Source organism: Macaca fascicularis, chromosome 1 (genome assembly GCF_037993035.2).
Source record: "Macaca fascicularis isolate 582-1 chromosome 1, T2T-MFA8v1.1".
In the NCBI taxonomy this organism is placed as follows: domain Eukaryota; kingdom Metazoa; phylum Chordata; class Mammalia; order Primates; family Cercopithecidae; genus Macaca; species Macaca fascicularis.
The window spans coordinates 2,568,668-2,596,561 of record NC_088375.1 but is presented as its reverse complement, the minus strand read 5'-3'; the positions used below and the strand labels follow the sequence as shown (position 1 = coordinate 2,596,561).

At 43.4% G+C, this 27,894-nt stretch overlaps 2 protein-coding genes across 27 annotated transcripts in view; one reads left to right on the top strand and one right to left on the bottom strand.

Moving 5' to 3' along the window:
• Positions 1-305: 305 nt before the first annotated feature.
• Positions 306-26,434, bottom strand: TFB2M (transcription factor B2, mitochondrial). 2 transcript variants are annotated; one of them, XM_045390856.3, is made up of 8 exons: positions 26,049-26,434; positions 24,558-24,646; positions 18,568-18,721; positions 17,768-17,916; positions 12,106-12,195; positions 8,811-8,873; positions 4,496-4,656; positions 306-942 (listed from the first exon to the last, which is right to left on the bottom strand). In XM_045390856.3, exons 1-8 carry the CDS (start codon positions 26,359-26,361, stop codon positions 771-773), a joined length of 1,191 nt encoding a protein of 396 aa, XP_045246791.1. In that variant the 5' UTR covers positions 26,362-26,434; the 3' UTR covers positions 306-770. The 2 variants fall into 2 exon arrangements, with proteins under 2 accessions (XP_045246791.1, XP_015286889.2); XM_015431403.4 differs by lacking the exon at positions 12,106-12,195.
• A 228-nt stretch (positions 26,435-26,662) lies between these two features.
• The window catches only part of CNST (consortin, connexin sorting protein), a 117,295-nt gene continuing 116,063 nt past the window's right edge, over positions 26,663-27,894 (top strand). For 22 of the 25 annotated variants that reach the window (XR_012431291.1, XR_012431070.1, XR_012431079.1 and 19 more), the window contains exon 1: positions 26,663-26,885. The gene's annotated coding sequence lies outside the window, so the exon portion shown is untranslated. Of the gene's footprint in view, positions 27,013-27,894 lie in introns of all 25 variants that reach the window. The other 3 variants (XM_074032493.1, XM_065539134.2, XM_074032263.1) reach the window with 2 other exon arrangements.

Below are 27,894 nucleotides of genomic sequence, written 5' to 3'. Positions count from 1 at the left end.
TCCTGACCTCGTGATCCACCCGCCTTGGCCTCCCAGTGCTGGGATTACAGGCGTGAGCCTCTGTGCCCGGCCAAGAAAACATTCTTAATTCCATTTACATTCACATAAATTCCATTTAGGTTCACATAATCAACTTCAGATGAATTTTCTTGATAGAACAAATGTGCAGAAGACTTTTTTTTAATACACACTGAATTATTCACCAAAACTATAAACTCTACATGACAGAACTAAAATGCAGTAAATTAAGGTCAGTTTAATGTTTCATTAAGTATTTAGAGACCAAAAGAAACCACAAAATCTTATTATTTAAAATATTTTAATTTCTAAAAAAGTTTAAATCATATTACAATTTAAACAATTTCATTGTACAGTATTTGACAATACATTTCAACAAACTGAAAGGCAAATCAGTATATCAGTCTTGTTTACTTTCTAAGCTTAATAATGTACAGACTCTTGCTCTTCAAGAAGATGCAAACGTCAGCAACAGTAAAAGTGAAATATTTAAAGAGGAATCTGAAAGAAAATGAATTCAATCTGATCAACTCCATAATTAATTGAAGTTTTCATTTTATTCAATTGTGAATAAAATAGCAGCCACTGTTTCATCCAATATGCCAATGATAACTTAGGAGAAATGATCTGCCTGGCTTGTGCAAAACAAGAACAGTTATCTTCTGCTGAAAGCATGGGAGTTTTCAAGTTTGGTTTTCATGTCATAGTTTCCAAGTAAATAAACTGCTCCACCAAAAATGACAGTCCAGGTGCTACATATCTTCCAGGGTGTCATCATACAGCCATTTATAAGTACAATCTTCGGAAGACTCTATAGTTTCAAAAAGTCTTTTGAAGTCTTCAGGGTACATGTTAACTACTTTCTCATCTTCCTTTTTTCCTATTTGCATCAATATATCCGCTGCATCAAGTGGAGTCAATGAACTGCAAAAGAAATATAAAGTAAATGTGCTTAATTCTTTTTCATGCATCTATCCCTTAATGGTGACAGAAATGGCTTCTAAGTCGAAATTAAAATGTCAAACTTAGGCATACAGAGTGCTGTAATGGACACGGGAGAATCAGCAGGGAAGAGGAGAGGAGGGTGAGGGATAAAGCACAACCTACTGCGTACAATGTACACCATTTGGGTGACGGGTACACTAAAAGCCCAGACTTCAACAATCCATCCATGAAACAAAAAAATCACTTGTATTCCTAAGGCTATTGAAATAAGAAGAAAAAAAAAAAGAACCATAACTTACATATGAGCAATCTTACTTAGTTTAAGAACTTCCAATAACTTTATGTTTATTTCTAAAGTTTCATAGCTAACCTATAATGAAAATATTAATAGCAGGTTTAGGCTTTCACATACTCTAATCAATTTTTACACAAAATTCTAGTTTAATCATTACCCTTTCAAAAATTATTATGCCTACCTCTTTCATCCTTTTCCTTTCTGCAAAAAATATTCTTAACTTCTTTTGGTTCATGTCAAAGCTCAGTACTACGAACAGCAGAAGTTGCTGTTTGGCAGTTTACCAAGAGGGAGTTGTTTTTCACATTTTGATGTAACCATCACTGGTAAATAAATTATAAAGCAGCGAACTTCCTTATACAGTCATGCATTGCTTAATGATGGAGGAATGTCCTGAGAAATGCCCTGTTAGGTGACTTCTTTGTTGCTTGAACATCTTACAGAGTACTTAACCCAAACCTATGTGATACAGCCCATTACATACTTAGGATATATGGCATAGCCTAGTTGCTCCAAGGTTACAAACCTGCACAGCATGTTACTGTACTGAACACTGTAGGCAACTGTAACACAATGATGAGTGATAGAAAAGATACAGTAAAAGATACAGCATCATTATAACCTTATGGGACCACTATTGTACATTTGGTCTGCCACTGACTGAAACCAGGTGTGAGGAATCTACCTCATTACGAGGTATTATATATATGAGGTATATTATATAATATATATACAATATAGAATCAATGAGGTGTATCATATACCATAATATGAGGTATATAACTGTATATCAGCTTAGCAAGAAACCATCGATAAGCCTCTCACAGCAACAACTGTAAAAAAATATTTTGGGCTGGGTGTGGTGGCTCATACCTGTTATTCCAGCACTTTGGGAGGCGAGGTGGGAGGATCATTTGAGCCCAAGAGTTCAAGACTCTCCTGAGCAACAGAGAGAGACCCCATCTCTACAAAAAATGTAGAAGGTTAGCTGGGCATAGTGGGGGCATAACAGGCCCAGCTACTCAGGGAAGAGGCTGAGGCAGGATCACTTGAGCCCAGAGGTTTGTGGTTGCAGTGAGCTATGATTGTGCCATTGTACTCCAGACTGGGCAACAGAGTGAGACTTTTTTTTTTTTTTTTTTTTTTTGAGACGGAGTCTGGCTCTGTCGCCCAGGCTGGAGTGCAGCGGCGCGATCTCAGCTCACTGCAAGCTCCGCCTCCCGGGTTCACGCCATTCTCCTGCCTCAGCCTCCCGAGTAGCTGGGACTACAGGCGCCCGCCACCTCGCCCGGCTAGTTTTTTGTATTTTTAGTAGAGACGGGGTTTCACCGTGGTCTCGATCTCCTGACCTTGTGATCCGCCCGCCTCGGCCTCCCAAAGCGCTGGGATTACAGGCGTGAGCCACCGCGCCCGGCCCAGAGTGAGACTCTTGTCTGTTCAATTCCAAATTTTGATATTGAATAGAATCTCAGTAACATGTTTCTAGTCCATTGAGATTACCAGGAGCATTTTTAATATTTTGCACCATGATTTACAACATTTATTCCTTATTTCCCTATTTTCTTGGTATTTTTATTGAAAATAGCCACCACAAGGTGGCAAGATGAAAAAATAAGAGATTGCCTTTTATTAGTCTATTGCCTTTTACTAGTCTATTACCCCGCCCCCCCACCCTTTTTTTTTTAGAGATAGAGTCTTGTTCTGTCACCCAGGCTCGTCTCAAACTCTTGTTGGCGCTCTCTGCCTCCAATTTTCTTTCTTTCTTTTTTTAAAGGGACAAGGCCAGCTTCCTCTGTGTCCACACTGGAGTGCAGCGGTGAGTTTATGGCTCACTACAGCCTCCAACCACCGGCCTCCTCAAGTGATCCTTCCACCTTGGCCTCACAAAAAGTGCTCGGATTACAGGCATGAGCCACTGCACCCAGGCTATTGCCACTTTTAACATTTATTTTTAGATAAATATTGTCTGGTCAACAGCTCAAGAGTTATATGTTAAATGATCAAATTAGTTAAAATAATTATTTTAACATTTTACCCATCCTCTGGCAAGACTGGATGACTATGGGCTGCTGACAAGGCACAATGCACAACTTCCAGGGACGCATGCGTCAGCCCTACATACAAATTCCATGGATCTACATACAAATTACACAGATGGCTGGGCACGGTGGCTCCCGCCTGTGACCCCAGCACTTTGGGAGGCCAAGCCAGGTGGATTGCTTGAGGCCAGGATTTTGAGACCAGCCTGGGCAACATGGCAAAACCGGCATCTCTACAAAAAATGGCATACAATTTTTTTTTTTTTTTTTTTTTTTGAGACGGAGTCTTGCTCTGTCGCCGGGGCTGGAGTGCAGTGGCCGGATCTTGGCTCACTGCAAGCTCCGCCTTCTGGGTTCACGCCATTCTCCTGCCTCAGCCTCCCGAGTAGCTGGGACCACAGGCGCCCGCCACCTCGCCCAGCTAGTTTTTTTTTTGTATTTTTTAGTAGAGACGGGGTTTCACCGGGTTAGCCAGGATGGTCTCGATCTCCTGACCTCGTGATCCGCCCGTCTCGGCCTCCCAAAGTGCTGGGATTACAGGCTTGAGCCACCGCGCCCGGCCAAAAAATGGCATACAATTTATAAACACAAAATATAAATAAAAAATGTTATATTTTTACAAATATAAAAATTAGCCAGGCGTGGTGGTGCATGCTCGTAGTCCCAGCTACTCAGGAGTCTGAGGTGGGAGGATCACTTGAGCCTGGGAAGACAAGGCCGCAGTGAGCTGAGACTGTGCCACTGCACTTCGGCCTGGACAACACAGCGAGACCCTGTCTCTAACAACAACAGCAAACATGTTTTTCACTTTTACACCACTGAAGACAGGCAATGAGGGGTGACCGTGGGCATGCCTCCAGCAACGCTGATTTTTCTCCACCCCACTAGTGGTAAGCTGCTAGTGCTTCCCGTAAGATAAAGCTAGGCCTATACTCTCCAAAAGACAAAACAGCCTGTAGGCATCCCTGGGCATTTTTTCAAAGAAGGAAAAATAAATGAAACTCACTGAGAGATTATGGGAAAAATATATTTTCCTCAAAATGTACACTAGGGAGAACAAATTATCTTGAAGAAATATGAGGGAAAACATGGTACCTCACTCTGTCAATCAAGATATAAAAAATAGACCTCTAAGATGAAAGAAGAATACGTACATCAAATTGCTACTTTCATACTTACTTTTATTCTTTTCACTTACCGTAAGTGATCTATCACAGTAGCACTGCGCTTCCCAAAACAGTGCTTTAACAAGTGAAAAAATATATTATAGTTCATAGGTGTTAAGCTATTGGCAAATAAATTTCGACGAGGAGTCATTTGAATAAGATACAGATTTTGTTGTAATAGTTCTAATACTTCCTGGAGAGAAGAAAAAATGAATTGCATTAGTCACAAAATATTGCCAGAGTAAGACATCGCTCGCTTCTTCCTTCAAGCTACCTGCTGAAAGACACAATCACCACAGGCCGAGTGTCTTCACATTCTCTTTTTTTTTTCCTTTTTTTTTTTGAGATGAAGTCTCGCTCTGTCGCCCAGGCTGCAGTACAGTGGCCGGATCTCAGCTCACCGCAAGCTCCGCCTCCTGGGTTTACACCATCCTCCTGCCTCAGCCTCCCGAGTAGCTGGGACTACAGGCGCCCGCCACCGCGCCCGGCTAGTTTTTTGTACTTTTTTTTAGTAAAGACGGGGTTTCACCGTGTTAGCCAGGATGGTCTCGATCTCTTGACCTCGTGATCCGCCCGTCTCGGCCTCCCAAAGTGCTCGGATTACAGGCTTGAGCCACTGCCTTTTTTTTTCTTTTTTTGAGACGGAGTCTTGCTCTGTCACCCAGGCTGGAGTGCAGTGGCGTGATCTCAGCTCACTGAAAGCTCTGCGTCCCGGGTTCACGCCATTCTCCTGCCTCAACCTCCCGAGTAGCTGGAACTACAGGCGCCCACCACCCTGCCTGGCTAATTTTTTTTTATTTTTTATTTTTTAGTAGAGATGGGGTTTCACCGTGTTAGCCAGGATGGTCTTGATCTCCTAACCTCATGATCTGCCCACCTCGGCCTCCCAAAGTGCTGGGATTACAGGCGTGAGCCACCGCACCTGGCCCACATTTTCTAACTGTGTACACCAAGCACACAAAGCCCTAATTGGTCTTTACCTGGGCCATTTCTCAGAGTTGTTTGCAATGAGTAACCTTGAGGGAGGAGATAGTGTCTCTCTCCAGGACAAAGAGCAGGCTTATGGCTGGGCGCAGGGCTCATGCCCATAATCCCAGCACTTTGGGAGTCCAAGGCATGGATCACTTCAGGTCAGGAGTTCAAGATCAGCCTGGGCAACATGGCAAAACCCCATCTCTATAAAAAATAAAAAATTAGGTGGGTGTGGCAGTGTGTGCCTGTAGTCCCAGCTACTTGGAAGGCTGAGGTGGGAGGATGGCTTGAACCCAGGAGGTGGAGGCTGAGAGCTACTGCACTCAAGGCTGGTCGACAGAGCCAGGCTCTATCTTAAAAAAACAAAAGGGCAGGTTTGCTTAATGTTTGCTATGAAAGACGGATTCATTGGGAGGCTGAGGTGGGCAGATAGCTTGAGCCCAGGAGTTCAAGACCAGCCTGGGCAACATGGTAAAACCCTGTCTCTACAAACAGTACAAAAATTGGCATGGCATGGTGTTGCATGCCCGTAGCCCCAGCTACTTAGGAGGCTCAGAGGGGAGGATGCTTGAGACCGCCAAGTGGAGTTTACAGTGAGCCGAGATTACACCACTGCACTCCAGCCTAGGTGACAGAGCCAGACCCTAACTCAAAAAAAAAAAAAAGACCTGGATCCCCCAGCTCTGTACTTCTCAGCTGTAAAGCAAATCCACTAAATGCAAGTCATCCAACTGAGCCATATCAAATCACTCCACAGGAAGAGACGCACAGAACATCCTTTGTCTGATCCAGGAGTCTTAGGCCAACGTCCGAGAAACAGTAACATCTACTAACATCTAAGTAGGGTAAAATCAAATCCCAGACACGAGGCCGGGTTGCTCACGCCTGCAATCCAATGCTTTGGGAGGCTGAGGCAGGAGGATTGCTGGAGCCCAAGAGTTAGCGACCAGCCTGGGCAACATAGGGAGACACCTTCTTTACAAACAAACAAACAAACAACTAGCTGGGCGAGGTGGTGCACGCCTGTGGTCCCAGCTATTTGGGAGGTTGAAGTGGGAGGATCACTTGAGTGCCGGGAGTTTGAGGCTGCAGTAAGCCATGATCGCGCCACTGCACTCCAGTCTGGGAGAAGAGTGAGTCACTGTCTTTAACAACAACAACAAAAGGCTAGGTGTGGTGGCTCATGCCTGTAATCCCAGCACTTTGGGAGGCCCAGGCAGGCGGATCACCTGAGGTCAGGAGTTCGAAACCAGCCTGGCCAACATGGTTGAAACCCCATCTTTACTAAAAATACAAAAATTAGCCCCACGTGGTGAAGCATGCCTGTAATCCCAGCATTCGGGAGGGTGAGGCAGGAGAAACTCTTGAACTCGGGAGGTGGAGGTGCAGTGAGCCAAGATTGTGCCATCACACTCCAACCTGGGCGACAGAATGAGACTTTGCCTCGAAAAAATAAAAAAATTTAAAAAAATAAAAATAAAAATTAATAGTAAAAAAAAATTCCCAAACATGGCATTAACATATATTGAGTCTTTGCTATATTCGAGATAAAACATCACCATTGGATGCAAAGGATAAAAAAAAGTTATTGACTAACATTTTTAATTTGATATTTAAAAAGTAGAAGTCTCAAACAAAACTTGGATAGAAATGATAGGCTCTAAAAACCCGTTAAATGTCTCAAACTGCTTTTATAACAATATGAGCACCATGACATCAAAGATAGATGTGAAATATCTAAAATAAATTCCGTCATAAAATATGACATTTGCTTATTTCATCTTCAACCCTAAAAGTTTATATATGTATATATATACACAAACACATTTTTTTTTTTTTGAGACAGAGTCTTACTCTGTCACCCAGGCTGGAGTGCGATGGCATGGTCTCAGCTCACTGCAAACTCTGCCTCCCAGGTTTAAGTGATTCTCCCACCTCAGCCTCCTGAGTAGCTGGGACTACAGGTGCACGCCACCACACCCAGCTAATTTTTGTATTTTCAGTAGAGACAGCGTTTCAGTATGTTGGCCAGGCTGGTCTCAAACTCTTGACCTTGTGATCCACCCGCCTTGGCCTCCCAAAGTGCTGGGATTACAGGAGTGAGCCACCGCGCCAGGCCAAGTTTGTATTTTTAAGCTTGGCCAAAAAACTTAAGCTTTTCATCTTCTTGCTGAAAAACTGAGAAACTTTGTTATACACAGGATTGCGCATTTGTGGAATATTTGGATAAGTCCCCAATAGCATACAAATGTACTGTATTAGACAAAAATGTATTATTCCTATTGTGTTTTTTGAGACCACATAAATATGCTGTATAAATAGTCAAACAGAACTAAAAGCACAATGATGACTGAGCACTCTGAAATCACATCAGTGAAAGAAAACTGATAACTTTCTTTTTCCTTTAGTGGCAAGTGTGAGAAAAAAACATAAGCAAGCAAGCCAACAGGGTCTTCAGACTAAGCTGTTACGCTGAGATTAGGCCATCGTTAGCATTTAATTCTTTTTTTTTTTTACGCTCCAAACCTTAAAGACAGGTATCTAATTCTAAAGTAAAACTTCTGAATTGAGTCAAAAAATTTTGTGAAACTTTAGCTATTTTATTAGAATTTCAAAACTAGCACTGAGATAAACTAAATGGAGAACTATAACGTTGTCCCTTTGGTTCTTACATACAAAGATTTAAAAATGAACAAAAATAAAGGCCTAACTCCTGGGTAAAAATCAAGAAGTACCTATCAGTGAATTCAACCATGTAATAAAAGTAGTAATATCACAATTTTTTTTTTTTTTTTAAGAGGGAGTCTCACTCTGTCGTCAGGCTAGAGTGCAGTGGCACGATCTTGGCTCACTGCAACCTCTGTCTGCCAGGTTCAAGTGATTCTCCTGCTTCAGCCGCCTGAGTAGCTGGGACTACAGGCGTGCGCCACCACACCGGGCTAATTTTTGTATTTTTAATAGAGGTGGGGTTTCACTATGTTGGCGAGGATGGTCTCGATCTCTTGACCTCGAATATCACAAATTTCTAATCGATTAATAAGTCATAAAATTTTGATTCTAATTAATCAAATTAGATGAATATTAAAATGATTTTATTTTCCAAATTTGAGATGTACCTTCATTTCAAAAGAGATAAGAAGAGAACTTAAATTCTGTTTTTAAGCCTACTACTATGCTAGCATCCATTGTATAACAGCTGATAAAACTCCTCTAAAACACTTCCGATTCATTAAAAGTAGTAAGATATGTTTAAAGAATGTTTCTAGATATTTCAAAATTAGAAAGTTAAATACAGACTACCAAATAGTCCTAAAAAATAAAATAAAAAATATGTCGCGTAGGGAGAAAAAGGAAAAGGCATTATTTTCTTCTTACCTTACGCTTTGTGTTTTCCAGACGCCCACTTCGGGTGTATACATCAAATGATGACCAAGGCTCCTAGGGAAGAAAACCAAAGCAAAACAACATCTTTTATTTCTCCTTAGTCAAAGTGCCCCAAATTATTTCTTCCTTAAAAAACACCTTGCCTAAATAAGAGAATAGTCAGTTTAATTGGATTTAAGAAAAACATGTTATAGTTAAATAATACACATATCTCTCCTTAATTTTTTGAAAGAGGAGGAGGATCAAAAGTCTACCCAAATACTAGTACTTCTTTTCCTTATTAAACATGACTCGCCCTTTATGCAATTATGCAAATAAGTGTTTGTTACAATTTTTACCACTGAACATTTCCATATCATAGTCAGAATCAGCAGTTTAAGGCATATTAGATTAATGCTAAGGATTTCTTTTTGCCCTATTTTAGTGGAAAAGCCTATTAATCAAACTATTTGAATATGTTAGGACATACATGGAAATACACAAATAAAGACGCTAGTGTTGACCGGGTGCTATGGTTCATGCCTATAATCCCAGCCCTTTGGGAGGCCAAAGTGCTTGAGCCTGGGAGCTCAAGTTTGCAGTAAGCCAAGAGTGCGCCACTGTACTCCAGCCTGGCAACAGAGTGAGACCCTATCCAAAAACAACAACAAAAACCTAGTGTCAATTTTAAAATGGATCACTATTTTTCGGTATCTATCTTTTGTAATAGAATGTTGTGCATAAGGCAATTAATTTAATTTAATTTTATTTTATTTTATTTTTTTTGAGACTGAGTCTGGCTCTGTCGCCCAGGCTGAAGTGCAGTGGCCGGATCTCAGCTCACTGCAAGCTCCGTCTCCCGGGTTTACGCCATTCTCCTGCCTCAGCCTCCGGAGTAGCTGGGACCACAGGCGCCCGCCACCTCGCCCGGCTAGTTTTTTTTGTATTTTTTAGTAGAGACGGGGTTTCACCATGTTAGCCAGGATGGTCTCGATCTCCTGACCTTGTGATCCGCCCGTCTCAGCCTCCCAAAGTGCTGGGATTACAGGCTTGAGCCACCGCGCCCGGCTAAGGCAATTAATTTTAAAAGATGATCTGGTTAGGCACAGTGGCTCATGCCTATAATCCCAGCACTTTAGGAGGCTGAGGTAGGAGAACCGCTTGAGCTCGGGAGTTTGAGACCAGCCTGGGCAACAAGGTGAAACCCTGTCTCTTCAAAAAATACAAAAATTAGCCGGGTGTGGTGGCGCATGCCTGTAGTTCCAGCCATTTGGGAGGCTGAGGCGGGAGGATTGCTTAAGCCTGGGAGGCAGAGGTTGCCGTGAGCTGGGATTGTGCCGGTGCACTCCAGCCTGGGTTGACAGAATGAGATCATGTCTCAAAATAAAAAACCAATCCACCCAAAAAAGTATTCTCTGTTAAAAAAAACTATACATACCCATACCCATATTAAATTCCAAATAAGAGTGGGTTAAAATAGATCTGACATAGGCTTAAAAAACTAAACAATATTGAACACAAGGTCTGAAAGGCTACTGTCGAAACAGTAATTTATTATTAACTATAGGGGCAATGAGAGTGGAATAAAACATATAATTGGGGCCAAACTGTGAAATTCCTAGCAGTTCCGGGAACGTCACTTTAAGTGGGGGAAGAAAAGCACCATCAGCCGTGCACAATGGGTATGGCCACTTCCCACACGCCGGGTCGAGCCTCAGCAGCTTTCCCCTTGTCCAGGATGGTGGAAGAAAACCCGCAAGACACTGGGAATGGACTTCAATGACCTCCTCTACAGCTGCAGATACGCAGTGGAGCAAGCGCTGAGAAATGTCAGGGCCAGAGCTGCAGATACGCAGTGGAGCAAGCGCTGAGAAATGTCAGGGCCAGAGCTGCAGATACGCAGTGGAGCGAGCGCTGAGAAATGTCAGGGCCAGAGCTGCAGATACGCAGTGGAGCGAGCGCTGAGAAATGTCAGGGCCAGAGCTGCAGATACGCAGTGGAGCGAGCGCTGAGAAATGTCAGGGCCAGAGCTGCAGATACGCAGTGGAGCAAGCGCTGAGAAATGTCAGGGCCAGAGCTGCAGATACGCAGTGGAGCAAGCGCTGAGAAACGTTAGGGCCAGAAAGACCTTTCCTCGCTGGAGTTTAGCAAATGGCGAAACCTAACACAGGACCTTTGAAAACAGTATTAAGTATTAAGGGAACAAAAAGACAAAAACATTATTCTGCAAGCTAAAGTCCTCAGAGGGCCTCTCTGAAGAAACCAGCTGAAAGCTACCAGGACAGAAGGCTTGAGATGAAAGTCAACAGAATGAGACAAGATCAGTGGGTGAGGAAGAATTTTAGAGAAACCAAGAACTATAGTACTGAGAGTACAATATACGGTGCGGGCAGAAAGCGGAATCAGTGACGTGAAGACTAAGTGTGAAGAGATTCTGGGAATGGAGAAAAATGACGAGAGCGTCACAGACACTACAGACAAGGATCAGAGATCCCACCCAAGAACCTCCAGTGTTTTTGAGGGAAAAAAAAAGAATTGGAACAAAAGCTAAAAATCAAATGAGGTAACATTCCTGAGCTTAAAAAAAAACAGCAAGGAGCACGGACTGAAGACCTCGGAATATTCTCAGGCAAAAGCAGTGAAGAGAATACGCTAAGATCCACATTGCAACAATCTAAAAATTAGAGCCATGGCCAGACACAGTGGCTCATGCCTGTAATCCCAGCGCTTTAGGAGGTCAAGGTGGGTAGAGCACCTGAGGTCAGGAGTTCAAGGCCAGCCTGGCCAATGTGGTGAAACCCGTCTCTACTAAAAATACAAAAAATTAGGCAGGTATGGTGGCACACGCCTGTAGTCTCAGCTACTCGGGAGGCCGAGGCAGGGGAATCGCTTAAACACAGGATGTAGAGCTTGCAGTGAGCCGAGATCGAACCACTGCACCCCAGCCTGGGTGACTGAGACTCATCTCAAAAAAATAAAAAATTATAAAAAAATAAAAATTAGAGCTACGTGCAGTGGGTCATGCTATAATCCCAGTGATCTGGGAGGCTAAGGCAGAAGGATCACTTGAGGCCAGGAGTTCAAGACCAGGCTGGGCAATATTTAAAACAATTTTAAAACTTAGCCAGGCATGGTGGCGCATGGCTGTAGTCCCAGCTACTCCAGAGGCTAAGGTGAGAGGATCACTTGAGGCCAGTAGTTCAAGGCTGCAGCAAGCTATGATTGCACCACTGCACTCCAATCTGAGCAACAGAATGAGACCCTGTCTCTAAAGAAAAATGTTTTTAAATAGAAAGATTTTACTCACCATGTGCAGAACTTTAATCTCACAAGCTACCTGCCAGACAACACTTAATACATAATACAAGCCTCGATTTCGGGGATCTGCCATTAGTTTCTAGTAAAAGGAAAATAAAAATTGCATGTTATATACATCTTTAATCAATCAAAAACAAATGTTGAATCTTAATAGGACTATCTTGGCCGGGCGCGGTGGCTCACGCCTGTTATCCAGCACTTTGGGAGGCCGAGGTGGGCGGATCATGAGGTCAAGAGATGGAGACCATTGTGGCTAATAAGGTGAAACCCCATCCCTACTAAAAATACAAAAAAAAGTTTAGCCAGGCGTGGTGGCGGGCGCCTGTAGTCCTAGCTACTTGGGAGACTGAGGCAGGAGAATGGCGTGAACCCAGGAGGCGGAGCTTGCAGTGAGCCAAGATCGCGCCACTGCACTCCAGCCTGGATGACACAGTGAGACTCTGTCTCAAAAAAAAAAAAAAAATAGGACTATCTTAATGGCATCTAGACATTTAAGAAAATAAAACTAGAATTAGATGCAAAAAACCGGGTACAGCTACTGGAAAGGCTGAGGCAAGGGGACTGGTTGAGCCCAGGAGTTTGGGCGTTCGGTGTGTGGTGACTGTGCCTGTGAGAGCCACAGCACTCCAGCAGGGGCAACAGTAGGGCATAAGGGGTCTCACTCGTAATTCCAGCACTTTGGGAGGCCAAGGCAGGAGGCCTGCTTGAGCCTAGAAGTTCAAGACCAGCCTGGGCAACACAGTGAGACCCCATCTCTTAAAAAGCAACACGAGTGTTAAGGCTGATCCGAAAGGACGAGGTTACCTCAATGAATGGGAAGGCACTCCGGAGAGAAGAAACCACGTGTGAAAAGGTCCATGGCAGAAGAAGCATGGGCCACTGGAATATAATCCTAGCAGGAGGAATCTAACAAAGTAGTTCCTATTTTTCTCCTTGCCATTCCTTTGTTTAATATTGTATGCTATGCACAGCCTCAAGGTCCTGAGGCCCCCGCTGTCTTTCCATGGCTAGTAAATATGTATTTACTAAATGGGTCTGGGGGAGCCAATCGTCCCTTCATTTTTTGCCCCACTATCTTAATCCATAGCAATACAAATATGCATTATACAAATCTTACTCTTATCAGATCTTAATAGTACTATCTTAATAGCATTTAGAAATTTAAGCAGAGAAAACTAGAATTAGATACAAAAAGCTGGGTGCAGTGGTGTGCACCTGTAGTCCCAGCTACTCAAAAGGCCGAGGCAAGGGGACTGCTTGAGTCTAGGAGTTCGGGGGTTCGGTGTGAGAAGACTGTGCCTGTGAAAGCCATCGACAGCACACTCCAGCATGGGCAACAAGAGAGACAAATAAGCATTTCCGTTAAACCGGATTAACAGATTAATAACATGAAACATTCTGGGCAGAAAAGAAAGATGACACTCAGCAATATCAAGGTTGTCAGGAAGACCTTCTATGACAGAGAATTAAAACCAGAGTCTCAAATCTGAGGTTTGGTGTGATGGCTCACAACTGGAATCCTAGCACTTGCCTCCCCTAGGCAGCAGAATCACGTGAAGACAGGAGTTCAAGACCACCCTGAACAACACAGCATGACCCTATCACTACAAGAACCAACAACTACCTGGGCGTGGTGGTGCGCACAGGTGGTCGCAGCTACAGGGGAGGCTGAGGCAGGAGGACCACTTGAGCCCAGAAGTTTGAGGCTGCAGTGAGCTATGAACATACCGCTACATTCAAGCCTGGGCAACAGAGCAAGACCCTGTCTCTAAAAAAATTTTTTTAAATGTTTTAAAGTTAAAAAAATTAATTTAAAAAACCCTTAAATATTAAAAAAATCCTCTTAAAACTAATAAATTCAGCTGAGTGTGATAGCTCACACCTGCAATCCCAGCATTTTGGGAAGCCGAGGCAGGAGGATCACTTGAGCCCAGGAGTTCGAGACCAGCCTGGGCAACAAAGTGAGACACTGTCTCTTTAAAAACAAAGGAAAAAAAAAAAAACCTGGCCAGGTGCTGTGGCTCACACCTGTAATCCCAGCACTTTGGGAGGCCACAGCAGGCGGATCATGAGGTCAGGAGTTTGAGACTAGCCTGACCAACATGGTGAAACCCCATCTCTACTAAAAATATAAAAAAAGTAGCTGGGCATGGTGGTGCGTGCCTGTAATCCCAGCTATTCAGGAGGCTGAGGCAGGAGAAACACTTGAACTGTGAGGCAGAGGTTGCAGTCAGCCGGGATTGTGCCACTGCACTCCAGCCTGGGCCACAGAGCAAGACTCAGTCTAAAACAAACAAACAAACAAAAAAACCTAACAGATTCAGCAAAGCTGCAGGATACAAAAACACACAAAAGTCAGTTGCATTTTTATGCACTAGCAACGTACAATTAGAAAAACACTTCCATTTACAATAGCACCAAAAGTAACTTAAAAGCTAGTAATTAAAAACACAAATAAATGGAGGCCAGGCACAGTGGCTCACACCTGCAATCCTAGCACCTCGGGAGACCGAGGCTGAAGGACCACTTGAACCCATAAGTTCAAGACCAGCCTGAGCAATGTGGTAAAACCATCTCTACAAAAACCACAATAATCAGGCAGGCACGGGGGTCCATGCCTGTAGTCCCACCTGCTGGGGAGGTTGAGATGGGAGCATCACCTGAGCCTGGGAGGTCAAGGCTTCAGTGAGCTGTGATCCTACCACTGCACTCCAGCCCAGGCGACAGAGTGAGACCCTGTGTCAAACAAAAACGAAAACAACAACAACAACAACAAAAGCCACAAATAAACGGAAAGACATTTCATGTTTGCGGATTGGAAGATTTAATATTGAATACTGTTAAGATGCCATTACCACACAAAGCAATCTCAAGATTCAATGCAATCCCTATGAAAATCCTAACATGTTTTGGAGAAACAGAAAAATCCATCCTAAAATCCATATAGAATCTCAAGGAAACTCAAATAGCCTAAACAATCATTAAAAATAATAAATTTGGATGAATCACCCTCTGATTTCAAAACTTACCAAGGCAACAGTGGTAAGACAGTGTTGTACTGGCCTAAGGACAAATATTGAGATCAATGGAATACAATAGAGCCCAGAAATAAACTCTTACACATATGGTCAAATCACTTCTGACACCAACGCCAAAACCATTTGATGGGGGTAAAGAATAGTCTTTTCAACAAATGGCACTGGGAAAACTAGATCAAAGAATGAAGCTGGACGCTGAAACCATAAACAAAATTAACTCAAAATGGATCAAAGACCTAAACAAGAGCCAAAACTGTAAAACTCTCAGAAGGAAACGCAAGGAAACCTTCACAACACAGGATTTGGCAATGATCTACTAGCTACGACACAGGTCCCCAGTCCCTGGGCCACGAACTGATACCAGTCCACATCCTGTTAGAAACTGGGCCACACAGCAGGAAGTGAGCGGCACGTGGCCAGGCGAGGTGTCATCCGTATTGACAGCCGCTCCCTACTGTTCACATCACTGCCTGAGCTCCACCTCCTGTCAGATTAGCAGCCGCCTTAGATTCTCAGGAACGCAATCCCTATTGCGCATGTGAGGGATCTGGGTTGCGAAGGCCTTATGAGAATCTAATGCCTGATGATCTGTCACTATCTCCTATCAGCCCCAAGAAGCACCATCTAGTTTCAGGAAAACTAGCCCAGTGTTCCCACTGATTCTACATTATGGTGTGTTGTATAATTATTTCATTACATATTAGAATGTAATAATAATAGAAATAAAGTGCACAATAAATGTGATGCACTTGAATCATCCCGAAACCATCCCCACCACCGTCCATGCAAAAACCGTCTTCCACAAAACCGGTCCCTGGTGCCAAAGATGTTGGGGACCGCTGAGCTACGTATGACACCAAAGGCACAGGCAACAAAAGAAGAAAGAGACAAAGTTGACTTCATCAAAATTAAAAACTTTCGGCATCAAAGGACACAATTAACAGGGTTAAAAGGCAACCCATAGAACGAGAGAAAATATTTGCAAATCAGGTATGATAAGAGATTAATATCCAGAATATACAAAGGACTCTTAAAACTCAGCAACAAACAAAATAACCCATTAAAAATGGGCAAACGTCTTGAACAGACATTTCTTAAAAGACATACAGTCAGTAAGTACATAAAAATATATTCAACATCACTAATCATTAGGAAAATGCAAATCAAAAGCACAATGAAATACCACTTCACACCATTAGGAGAGGTACTACCAAGGACCCAGAAAACGACTCTCAGTAATGCTGTGGAGAAATCGGAACCCTTGCACACTGCTGGTAGCAATGTCAAATGGTGCATCCACGATGGATAACAAACAGTATGATGGTTCCTCAAAAAACTAAAAACAGACTGGGCACAGTAGCTCATGCCTGTAGTCTCAACACTTTGGAAGGCTGAGGCAGGAGGACTGCTTGAGTCCCTGAGTTGGAGGCCAGCCTGAGCAACATGGCAAGACCCTATTGCTACAAAAAGCCAGGCCTGGTGGTATGTGGCTGCAGTCACAGCTCGGGGGCTGAGGTGGGAAGATCGCTTGAACCCAGAAGGTCCAGGCTGCAGAGAGCTGTGATCATGTCACTGCACTCCAGCCTGGGCAATAGGGAAAGACTCTATCTCAAACAAACAAACAAACAAACAAACAAAAAACCACAAAAAACTAAAAACAGAATTACTATCTGATCCAGCAATTCTACTTCTAGCTGTACACTCAAAGGACTTGAAGAGATATTTGTAAACTCATGTTCATTGCAGCATTATTCCCAACAGCCAAAAGGTAAAAGCAATTAAACGTCATTGATACATGAACACACAAACTGTGGTATACACATACAATGGATTTTTTTTTTTTTTTCTGAGACAAAGTCTTGCTCTGTTGCCCAGGCTGGAGTGCAGCAGCATAATCTCGGCTTATTGCAACCTCGTCCTCCCAGGTTCAAGTGATTCTCTTGCTTTAGCCTCCCAAGTAGCTGGGATTACAAGCATGCACTACCACGCCTGGCTAATTTTTGTATTTTTAGTAAAGACGGGGTTTTGCCATGTTGGCCAACCTGGTCTCGAACTCCTGACCTCAAATGATCAGCATGCCTCGGCCTCCAAAGTGCTGGGATTACAGGAGTGAGCCACCGTGCCTGGCCAGAATGGAATATTATTCAGCCTTAAAGAGGAATGAAATTCTGACACATGCTGTAACATGGATGAACCCTGAAAACATTATGCTAAGTGAAATATGCCAGACACAAAGAAATATTGTAAACTTACATGAGGTAAAGAGAACAGTTAAATTCACAGAGACAGGAAGTAGAATAACGATAACTAGTGGATGCAGGAAGAGGGAAGCACAGAGTTTGTGTTTAATGAGTACAGAGTTTTGGTATGGGATGATGAAAAGTTTTGGAGACGGATGATGGTATTGGTTGTACAATGGGAATGCACTTAAAACCACTCAACTGTACACTGAAAAAGTAACCTGAGTCTAAAGACTACTCTGCAGAATTTAAAAACAATCTTAGACCCTCAAATGTCATGACCCCTAAATTAAAATTGCACAGATTAAGAATACTCAGAGAAAAATCACAGAACTCTTTCAAAACAAAAAACAGGTGTTTGTTAATAACATACCTGGAATTCTTTTTCACCAATAAACATATTTATTTCTATTCGTCCAAATTTATAGATAGAAGAACAGGAATACAAGTCATATGCGAGTTTCCAAAGTGCCCTTTTTTCGCTTCTACTTGGGAACATTCCAAATACTTTTAAAGGGACGCCTGTTAGAAATATAAGCAAAAAGATCTGAATAAAGTTCTTAGCATTTTGTCCTATGCCCATATTTTATTGAGACAAACTAAGTTAACAAACTATATCAATTTCAAGTTTATTTCAATAAAAACTAAGCCTCAATATCTTTCCTTGGCATGGAACTTGACTTTTGGGGAAATAAACTGGTTGTCTGTGTCCAGGTGAGGTAAATGCCATATTCAGAGTTACAGCATCTGCTCATAAATTGTATTAATACAATATAAATTATACACAAATTTGGCCAGGCACAGTGGCTCACACCTGTAATCCCAGCACTTCGGGAAGTCGAGGCAGGGAGATCACTTGAGAGCAGGAGTTGACCAGCCTGGCCAACAGGGTGAAACCCCATCTCTACCAAAAATACAAAAAGTTAACAAGGTGTGGTGACACACACTTGTAATCCCAGCTACTCGGGAGGCCGAGGCAGGAGAATCGCATGAACCAGGAGGCAGAGGGTCAGTGAACCAGGATCGCACCAATGCACTCCAGCCTGGGTGAGAGAGCGAGACTCCATCTCAGAAAATAAACAAGTAAAACACAAATTTCATCAACAAATCAGCTATACTGCACAGAAACATGGCAAACTCCAGGTATTTGCTTTAGTAGATTCCAAAAATGACCTGCTGTCCAAGGAACTTCTTCTACTCCCAAATTCTTAAAGAGCCCTTCAGAAGACATAGCAGGTGGCTTTATTGCTCCACCACTTCTAGGATCTATTCTAAAGAAGTCACAGTGAATCACTCGTAGTTTTCCATCCAGATTTTTTCCTAAGGACTAAAGAGAGACAAAGATAACATGTTAAAAAATTTCAGCATTAAGCATACTTTGCAACAACTCAAAAAACTCTACTTCAAAAACCCAATGATAAAATGTAAAGATAAAAATAAATCAATTACCTTTTTTTTTTTTTTTTTGGGAGACAGAGTCTCGCTCTGTTGCCAGGCTGGAGTGCTGTGGCACCATCTCGGCTCTCTGCAACCTCTGCCTCCCGGGTTCAAGTGATCCTGTGCCAGCCTCCTGACTAGCTGGGACTACAGGTGCACACCACCACACCCAGCCAATTTTTTGTATTTTTAGTAGAGACAGGTTTCACCATGTTGGCCAGGATGGTCTCAATCTCTTGACCTCATGACATGCCTGCCTTGGCCCCACAAAGTGCTGGGATTACAACCACCTGAATTATCTTTTTACAAAAAATATTTCTACCTCCATGAAGATGTAAAGAAAATATTACTAACACACCCAAAATTTAACAGAGGAAGTAAAAATCAATTAATACCTGAAAAGTGGCAAAAGTACAATAATATTACCAAGAAAAAGCCCCCCAAACAGAAATAACCTATCACAAATTTTTATTTATCCGTTCACTTTTTTTTTTCTTTGAGACAAGCTGTCAACCAGGCAGGAGTGCAGTGGCGCAATCTCAGCTGACTGCAGCCTTGATCTCCTGGGCTTAAGTGATCCTTCCACCTCAGTCCCACAGGTAGCTAGGACTACAGGTGTATACCATCACGCCCACCAATTTTTGGATTTTTTGTAGCAACAGGGTTTCACCATGTTGCCCAGGTTGGTCTCAAACTACTGAGCTCGAGAGATCTGCTCACCTTGACCTCCCAAAGTGCTGGGATTACAGGTATGAGCCACTGCACCTGGCCCCACTTACTTTATCATAATGGCTTCAGCTATTCAAAAGCTTTTCATGCCACTCTCTGACTGCTTAGCAGTGGCTACCTGAAGCACTGGGCAAAGATTCTGACAGCATGGTTGGCCTCATATAGAGAACTGTGAGCCATCTGCTTTGGTCATGGGAAGAAAAAATGAAAGATGTTTCACAGTAAAGAAAAACAATTAAAATATGAAAGTGAAAGGCAGATGGATTCAAGAGAATATCTTTCTTCTAAGGGACTCTAGTCAGCTATCCACCAAACAAGTGAACTTAGCTCATCTCCATAATTTTCATTTACTTTTTCTAAAGACAGAAGCAACTATATACCTTGTTTGCTAGAAGAGGTCTAATATACCTCAGTCTTCTCACTGCTGTGATTTGCTCGCCTTGCAGTAGTACTAGAGACCTTCGTAGTTAGGGCAAGAATCAGTTATAGACTCCATAAACTTAAATTGAAGTTACAAAAAAACAAAACAAAACAAAACAATAAGGCATTATGTTTTTAATGCGTACATTGATGTTTCTGTGCACAGAAAATTCTATTAATATTTATTAAGGTTTAAAATGATGTAACTTAAAGTTATTAATTCAAACACCTAGTTTTTCTTAAGCATTTGCATACAACCTATGAATATTATCCTATTTCTAAATCTAGTAAAATATTTTTTCCTCTTATTTTTTATTGAGATGAGTCTCACTATGTCCGCAGGCTGGTCTCAAACTCCTGGCCTTAAGTGATCCTCCTGTCTCAGCCTCCTAAGTGTCTGGGATTACAGGCGTGTGATACCATGCCCAGCTCAAAATCTGGTAAATTTTGGCCAGGTGCGGTGGCTCACATCTGTAATCCCAGCACTTTGGGAGGCCAGAGGGCAGATCACCCAAGGTCAAGAGTTTGAGATGAGCATGACCAACATGGTGAAACCCTGTCTCTACTAAAAATACAAAAGTAAGCCGGGGTGGTGGCGCACACCTGTAATTCTAGCTACTGGGGAGGCTGAAGTGGGAGAAATCGCTTGAACCCAGGAGGCAGAGGTTGCAGTGAGCTGAGATTGCGCCACTGCACTCTAGCCAGGGTGACAAAGTGAGACTCCATCTCCAAAGTAAATAAACAAATAAAATAAAAAAAAATTTTTTTTTTTTTTTTTTTTGAGACAGAGTCTGGCTCTGCCGCCCAGGCTGGAGTGCAGTGGCCGGATCTCAGCTCACTGCAAGCTCCGCCTCCCGGGTTCAAGCCATTCTCCTGCCTCAGCCTCCCGAGTAGTTGGGACTACAGGCGCCCGCCACCGCGCCCGGCTAGTTTTTTGTATTTTTTTAGCAGAGACGGGGTTTCACCGTGTTAGCCGGGATGGTCTCGATCTCCTGACCTCGTGATCCGCCCGTCTCGGCCTCCCAAAGTGCTGGGATTACAGGCTTGAGCCACCGCGCCCGGCCAGAAATTTTTAAATCTAGTAAATTTTAACAATCCCTTTCAAGGGGAAGTTTTAAAAAGACTAGAGGAAGGGAAAGACTGGGGGTGGAAATCATATATATTTGGTCCCAATAATTTCGAGATGCCTACTATGTGATCCAGGTAGAGGTGTCAGGTAGGAAGCTGCAGCCCTGAATAAGCTGTCAGTGGAGTGGTCCAGGCTGACGATATAAATGTGTGGGAATTTGGCTTGTTGAAGGTAATTTAAGTCAGGGGTCCACACTAGGGAGAAACAGAGGACCAGCCCTGAAGGTAGACTATGTCCAAAGTCTAATGACAAGACACTGAGAATACGAGTAAGGAGGAAACCCAGAAGAGGGCGGTGTCATGGAAGCTAAAAGAAAGAGTACCCATCCAATGCATATGATTATCAGTCGACATGCACAGCAAGGCTGTCCAACCTGTGGCCTGTGGGCCGCGTACAGCCCATGACGGCTTTGAATGCGCCCAACACAAATTCGTCATCTTTCTTAAAACATTATGAGATGTATGCATGGACCTTCTGGGTGATAGGAGTGAGACCCTGTCTCAAAAGAGAAAACGAAAATGTATAAACGATGAACACTTTATGGCTTCAACACACTTGTATGTTCTGAGAGGACACCATACATTCTTACTTTAGTACCCGTCAGTTAACACTCAACAATTCAAACATGGTAACAATCAAAGCTCCAGGATAAATAGTTCAATTCATACAACAGAGAGATCACATCTGAAAATTCAACTGGATTGCACTAGGTTTCAAAAACAGGACTGGAAAATAACAGAAAAGGCAAGTAACCCTTGAGGTTCTACTAGTCATTAAGTTAGGTACGTCCCATTAAGTTTGTCTCATTTACCAGGCGCGGTGGGTCAAGCCTGTAATCCTAGCACTTTGGAGGCTCAGGTGGGCGGATCACCTGAGGTTAGGAGTTGCAGACTAGTCTGGCCAACATGGTGAAACCGTGTCTCTACTAAAAATACAAAGAAATCAGTCGGTCATGGTGGCGGGTGCCTGTAATCCCAGCTATCACCACTGAAACTCCTTTCAGTTTTCAGGAACAAACTTTAGGTGGCCAGAAGCATTATCCTATCTGCTAAGAACACGACTTTAAGCCCCTGACTTAGAGCCACAAGAGTTCCGTTTACCTATTGTTACTTCTCTTTTCATTCTGGCAAACAGATTCATTCCACAAAATTTTATTTGAATAGCTTTTCAATTTATCGTAACAACAGTTACTAAAAAGTGAGAGAATATGTACTAAGGGTTGAGTACAAGTTAGTGCTAGTAGAAAATAAGAGCCTTAAAAGAGAAAAAACTAGTTCTAATCAAAGACTGGATTTAATCAATGATGTTTATATCTTGAGCTTACATTTATAGCTTCAGAAACATTTTGTTATTGATATTCCTACCACAATTATTGTTCCAAAAATTCTCCTTTTTTCAGTAAAACAACTGTTTTAAAATTAAACTCTTATCTTGAAGACATTTTTTTTCTTTTGAGACTGAGTTTTGTTCTTGTAGCCCAGACTGGAGTGCAATGGCACGATCTCAGCTCATTGCAACCTCCACCTCCCGGGTTCAAGTGATTCTCCTGCCTCAGCCTCCCAAGTAACTAGGATTACAGGCATGAACCACCATGCCCAGCTAATTTTTTGTATTTTTAGTAGAGGTGGGGTATCACCACATTGGCCAGGCTGGTCTTGAACTCCTGACCTCAAGTGATCTGCCCACCTCAGCCTCCCAAAATGCTGGGATTACAGGCATGAGCCTCGGTTGCTCAGTCTTGAGGATCTTACAGAAAACAGCAACTACTGTGTTACAGAATAACAAACTTTAAATAGAAACAAAGACATTTTAATATAATCTTAATTACTTTGTGAACATGTAGATTAACCTTTCAATATAGGCTTTTTTTTTTTTCCCCTCAAAACAGGATGAAAGTTATCTTCTTGTTTTTAATTTCCAAGTTGAAACTACAGATGACTGTTTACTGAATCACATTTCAGGATGTTAAATCTTTGGACAATTATGTGTTCTTTTTTTCTTCACATTTTTGGAACTCCTTCAGATTTAAATCAATTAAATAACGTAGCTAAAACTTGAACTCTTTTCAAAACAGTAAGTTGTAGAATAACAATAATACTCATAGTTTTAAAAGAATTAAACAACTGGATCTGACAGACATTTTCACAATTTTTTGTTGTCATGCAATTTTGGATACAGGCATTCTGCATGGTTTCACAAAGTTGGCATAGAGAAGTACAAGTTTCGTAAATTGAAGCTGAAGATTATAAAAGAGGGAAGGAGAATGAGAATAAGAGGCTGGCTAAAGATGCAAAGGATTTCCACTTCTTCATTGTTATGTAAATGTGTCTGCTTTTTAAGAAGCACAATCACTGAAAAATCTATTTGGAAAATGCCTTCACTCTATGTAACTGTATCTGACGACACGCTGAGCATCCCTAATTCAAAAATTCTGAAATACTCCAAAATGTGAAACTTTTTGAGTGCCAACATGATGCCAAAAGTGGAAAATTCCACACCCGACCTGTGACAGGTTTGCGGTGAAACCCCGTCTCTACTAAAAATACAAAAATCAGCTGGGCATAGTGGCAGGCGCCTGTAATCCCAGCTACTTGGGAGGCTGAGGCAGGAGAATCGCTTAAACCTGGAAGGCAGTGGTTGCAGTGAGCGTCGAGATCACACCATTGCACTCCAGCCCTGGGTGACAAGAGGGAAACTCTATCTTAAAAAAAAGAAAAATAAGTTAGGGATGATGACGATGTCAAACAACCAGATTGTTCACATGGGTGGCTGACACAGTGACACCTTTGCTTTCTGATGGCCCAATGTATACAAATTTTGTTTAATGCACAAAATTATTTAAAATATTATACAGAATTGCCTTTAGGCCTTATGAATAAGATGTGTAAGAAACAAAAAAGGAATTTTTAGACTCAGGTCCCATCCCCAAGATATCTCATTAGGTATATGCAAATATTGCAAAATATGAAAAAATTTGAAATCCAAAACACTTGTGTTCCCAAGCATTTCAGATAAAAGATACTTAATTTGCATGCCAACCTTTCTGGCCTTTGAAACCTTAAATCTAGAGGTTACATAGACCATTAACCTAACATTAGCACTTACTCCAGTTAGATTCCAAGCTCACAGAAGAAAGGAGCACAGCGCAGCTTAGCAGAAATGGGGAAACAAACCTAGGGATGCCAGTTATACACTTTGTTCAAAGTCAGCCAACCAGGCTGTAGCCGACCTAGAACTAGCAAACAAGTCTCAGAACCCCTCATGTTTCAGCCACTCAACAGCACCGAATATTAACTGTGTTCTAGTCACTGGGAATAAACAAGATATTTCAGAGACGGCTCCCTAAAAGATATTCTACTTAAAAACCTGTGTGCTTAATTTTATTTCCTTAAACCACTTACAGGTAGTTAACCAAACAATAACATATGTTTAGAAACTAAAAATATACCTCCAAATGTGGAATAAAAGTTTTGTCACTTTCGAGGGCAACCACTGTGGCACCAGCTTCAAGTAATGCCTCAGTCAGGATTCCAGGACCTGGCGCATTAACAGAATGAAAAGTTTATTTGCACAAGAAACAACATAATCTCTTTCAATACCCAACTTTAGATGTTCCACGTTATTATCTGATTTTAAATCTGACAGCATCCCCCAAGTAGATGTCACTCTCCTTTTTACATTTCAGGAAACAGGAGATTATATACAGTTATTTGACTCCAGCATCACAAGCGCTGCAGCTTGGCTTCAACATCATTGTCAGTGACTGCAAAACTTTTTTTTTTTTTTGAGACGAAGTCTCACTCTGTCGTCAGGCTGGAGTGCAGTGGGACTATCTCAGCTCACTGCAACCTCTGCCTGCTGGGTTCAAGCGATTCTCTTGTCTCAGCCTCCCGAGTAGCTGAGATTACAGGCGCCCGCCACCACGCCCGGCTAATTTTGTATTTTAAGCAGAGATGGGCTTTCACCATGTTGGCTCCAGGCTGGTCTGGAACTCCTGACCTCAAGGGATCCACTCGCCTCGGCCTCTGAAAGAGCTGGATTACAGGCGTGAGCCACCGCACCCGGCCAAAACTTGCACACTTCATCACTATGATTCACTACCTCTTAGAAGAAGCATACCACAATAAGATAGATTGCCTCTAGCCTCTCACTTACTCATGGACTACACGGATGCTTTAACTATCAGAGATTGTCAAGCCTAAACAGAACTGCCTGTGATACGAAATGGTGCTTTAAAATATTATTATTCAAAAAGCCTATAAATCTTGTGTTCTTAGCATCCTGCTACTGTCTATAGGGAATGCGCGGAAAAATAAGATAACATCATTTTTTCAGCTGGCAGAGGTTTGCAACTCTTTTGGAGAGATGATAAGATCCAAGAGCATGTTTTATCAAAACACTGTGTAAAGTGCAAACTGCTACAGAAATATTTTGTGGTGTCATTAATGATATAGACTCTACGCTTATGTTGTGGGCAATCTCTCCAACTAAGGAACTTCAAAAAAAAGACCCGTATCTGGCCAGGCGCGGTGGCTCACGCCTGTAATTCCAGCACTTTGGGAGGCCTAGGCGGGCGGATCACAAGGTCAAGAGATCACCAGGTCAAGAGATCACAAGGTCACAAGGTCAAGAGACCATCCTGGCCAACATGGCGAAACCCCGTCTCTAATAAAAATAAGAAAATTAGCTGCGCGTGGTGGCGGGCGCCTGTACTTCTTGCTACTCGGGAGGCTGAGGCAGGAGAATCGCTTGAACCCGGGACGCGGAAGTTGCAGTGAGCCGAGATCACCCCATTGCACTCCAGCCTGGAGACACAGTGAGACTCCGTCTCAAAACAAAACAACAAAAAAACCTAGTATCTTAAATAGCACCCCGACGAGGGTCAATACGTTTGAATAAATGATGAACATCCAAGAAAATGCAATCCAGCTGGACTCACCTGGATTGCACTCCAGCAGTAAGTGTGGAGGTCTATTTGGTTTTCCGCATACGATTTGCGCCAGCGTCGTAGCCAATCTCCGATCGGTTACGTAACGCTTAAAGTCTAAGCTGGACCTAGACGCCTTCCTTGGCGGATTCCTGAAATCCGGTTCGGGCAACAGCTGCGGAGAGGAGTCAGCCAGGCCACGGCGGTTCCTCGCCGGCAAGTGCTTTCGCATCGCCGCTCCAGACCCTAAAATGCAAAAGCGACCAGCGCCCGCCAAGGCGGAGAGCCTCAGCCGCAGAGGAAGCCCGGCTACTGGGATCCACATGTCCTTGTCTCTCAGGCCCGCTCCAAAGACTACCAAGTGTCGCTACTTCAGTGAACCCCAGGGACGGTATCCCACGTGGAACGTTTCCTGGCGTCCGGGCCAGGTCAAGCGGAAGTAAACACTACAGCCCGCGCATGCGAACAGCGGAGCCCTCGGCTTTTCTCCCTCACTTCCGCTTCCGCCTCGGCTCAGCCGCCCAAGGATTGTGAGTGGACCGTTGAGGAGAGCGACAGACCATCCGGTTGGTGTCCGGACTCACACTCTATGGTTGTCCGCGCTCTGCGCTTCCTCTCTAGCCGCCAGTGCTCTATGCTCCGCGGTCGCGGGCGGCCAGCCTCCAGCCGGCCAGCCGCGAGGGGTGCGCAGAGGGAGGCGGGGCGGAAAGGCGAGAGGTGTCTCCTCCACCGGAGCCACGGGAGACCCGAGCAAGCTCCGTGACAGCACGTCGGCCGCCATGTCGCCGAGTGGGGCTGGAAACAGACCCGGCTCCCAGCGGTAGCCCTCCTTGCGCCTCCGATTCCCAGGTGAGGAGAGGAGGAGCGGGATGCAGGGGCACCCGCCGGCTCCTGGCCGGGATGGAAAGGCTTTCGGAAGCCCCTCGCTGCTCCCCCTGCGCTGTCCTCCTCCAGCCGCGCTGCCTCTGCCCTCCCGGTGAGGTGTAGCCCGGTCCCCTCACCTCCTCCGCCTCTCAGGTCGCCTGTTTTCCTCTCCTTTCTCAGCTGCTGTGGGTCTCCTATTGCTGCGCGTCGCGCCAATTTCTCTCTCCCTGGGGGACTAGCGCCAGAAGTCGTTCCTCGCCCGGCTCCTGGAGGAGCCTGCGGCTTCCACGGTCTCCATTCCTGTCTGTTCCGTGGCCCACAGCCCGCTCTCCCCACCCTGGTGGATGGTTTTCATTCCCTCCCCACACCTGGTCCCCCCATCACCACCACTTTGGTTGTCGAGAACCGCCTGGTGTCTCCCTTCCTTTCCTCTCTCTGGGCCAACATTTTCCTTAGTTTTTTCAGTTTGTGTGTTTGAAAGACTTAAGATTAAAAATGAAGAATTAAAAGCTTACAGTTCCTTTCTCAGCTTAACAAGATTAACACTTTAGGATGCTTATTTTATTCCTTATGTAAACTTAGTCAAACACATCCTACTGTGGAATGCGATTTAAAAGACCCAATTTTGAAGACTAAAAATAGCATGCTGTAATGGAAATTTTGGCAGTCTTTTTTTTTTTTTTTTTTTTTTAAACCTATTGGGCAATGTTAGAAGACACGGTTCTTTGAGAGTGTTTTCGGTGTTTCAGGATCAAACTTAGAAAGAGCTTTTACCCATTATCCTTACCACCAAGGCAAGAAACGGCAGCCAATCAACTCCGTGTCTCAAAATACGTACAATCCTTTCTGCTTACTCTACTGAGAGCGTAATTGAGTTTGGCATTTAACTGCACAAGGAAAAGGTTCCTAAGGAATGTATCACCTAGCAAATAGTCTGAAGATTATACTCATGAAGCTCAAACGGATAAGGAATTGACAACCAAGTATGACCTTT

Coding starts and splice junctions, on each gene's coding strand:
- TFB2M (XM_045390856.3), bottom strand. CDS start 26,361: ATGTGGATCCCAGTAGCCGGGCTTCCTCTGCGGCTGAGGCTCTCCGCC. Junction 18,722..24,557: donor CTTTTATTCCACATTTGGAG/GTATATTTTTAG, acceptor GTCTCTCTTTAG/TCCTTAGGAAAAAATCTGGA. Junction 8,874..12,105: donor AGATTAAAGTTCTGCACATG/GTGAGTAAAATC, acceptor TTTCTTCCCTAG/GAGCCTTGGTCATCATTTGA.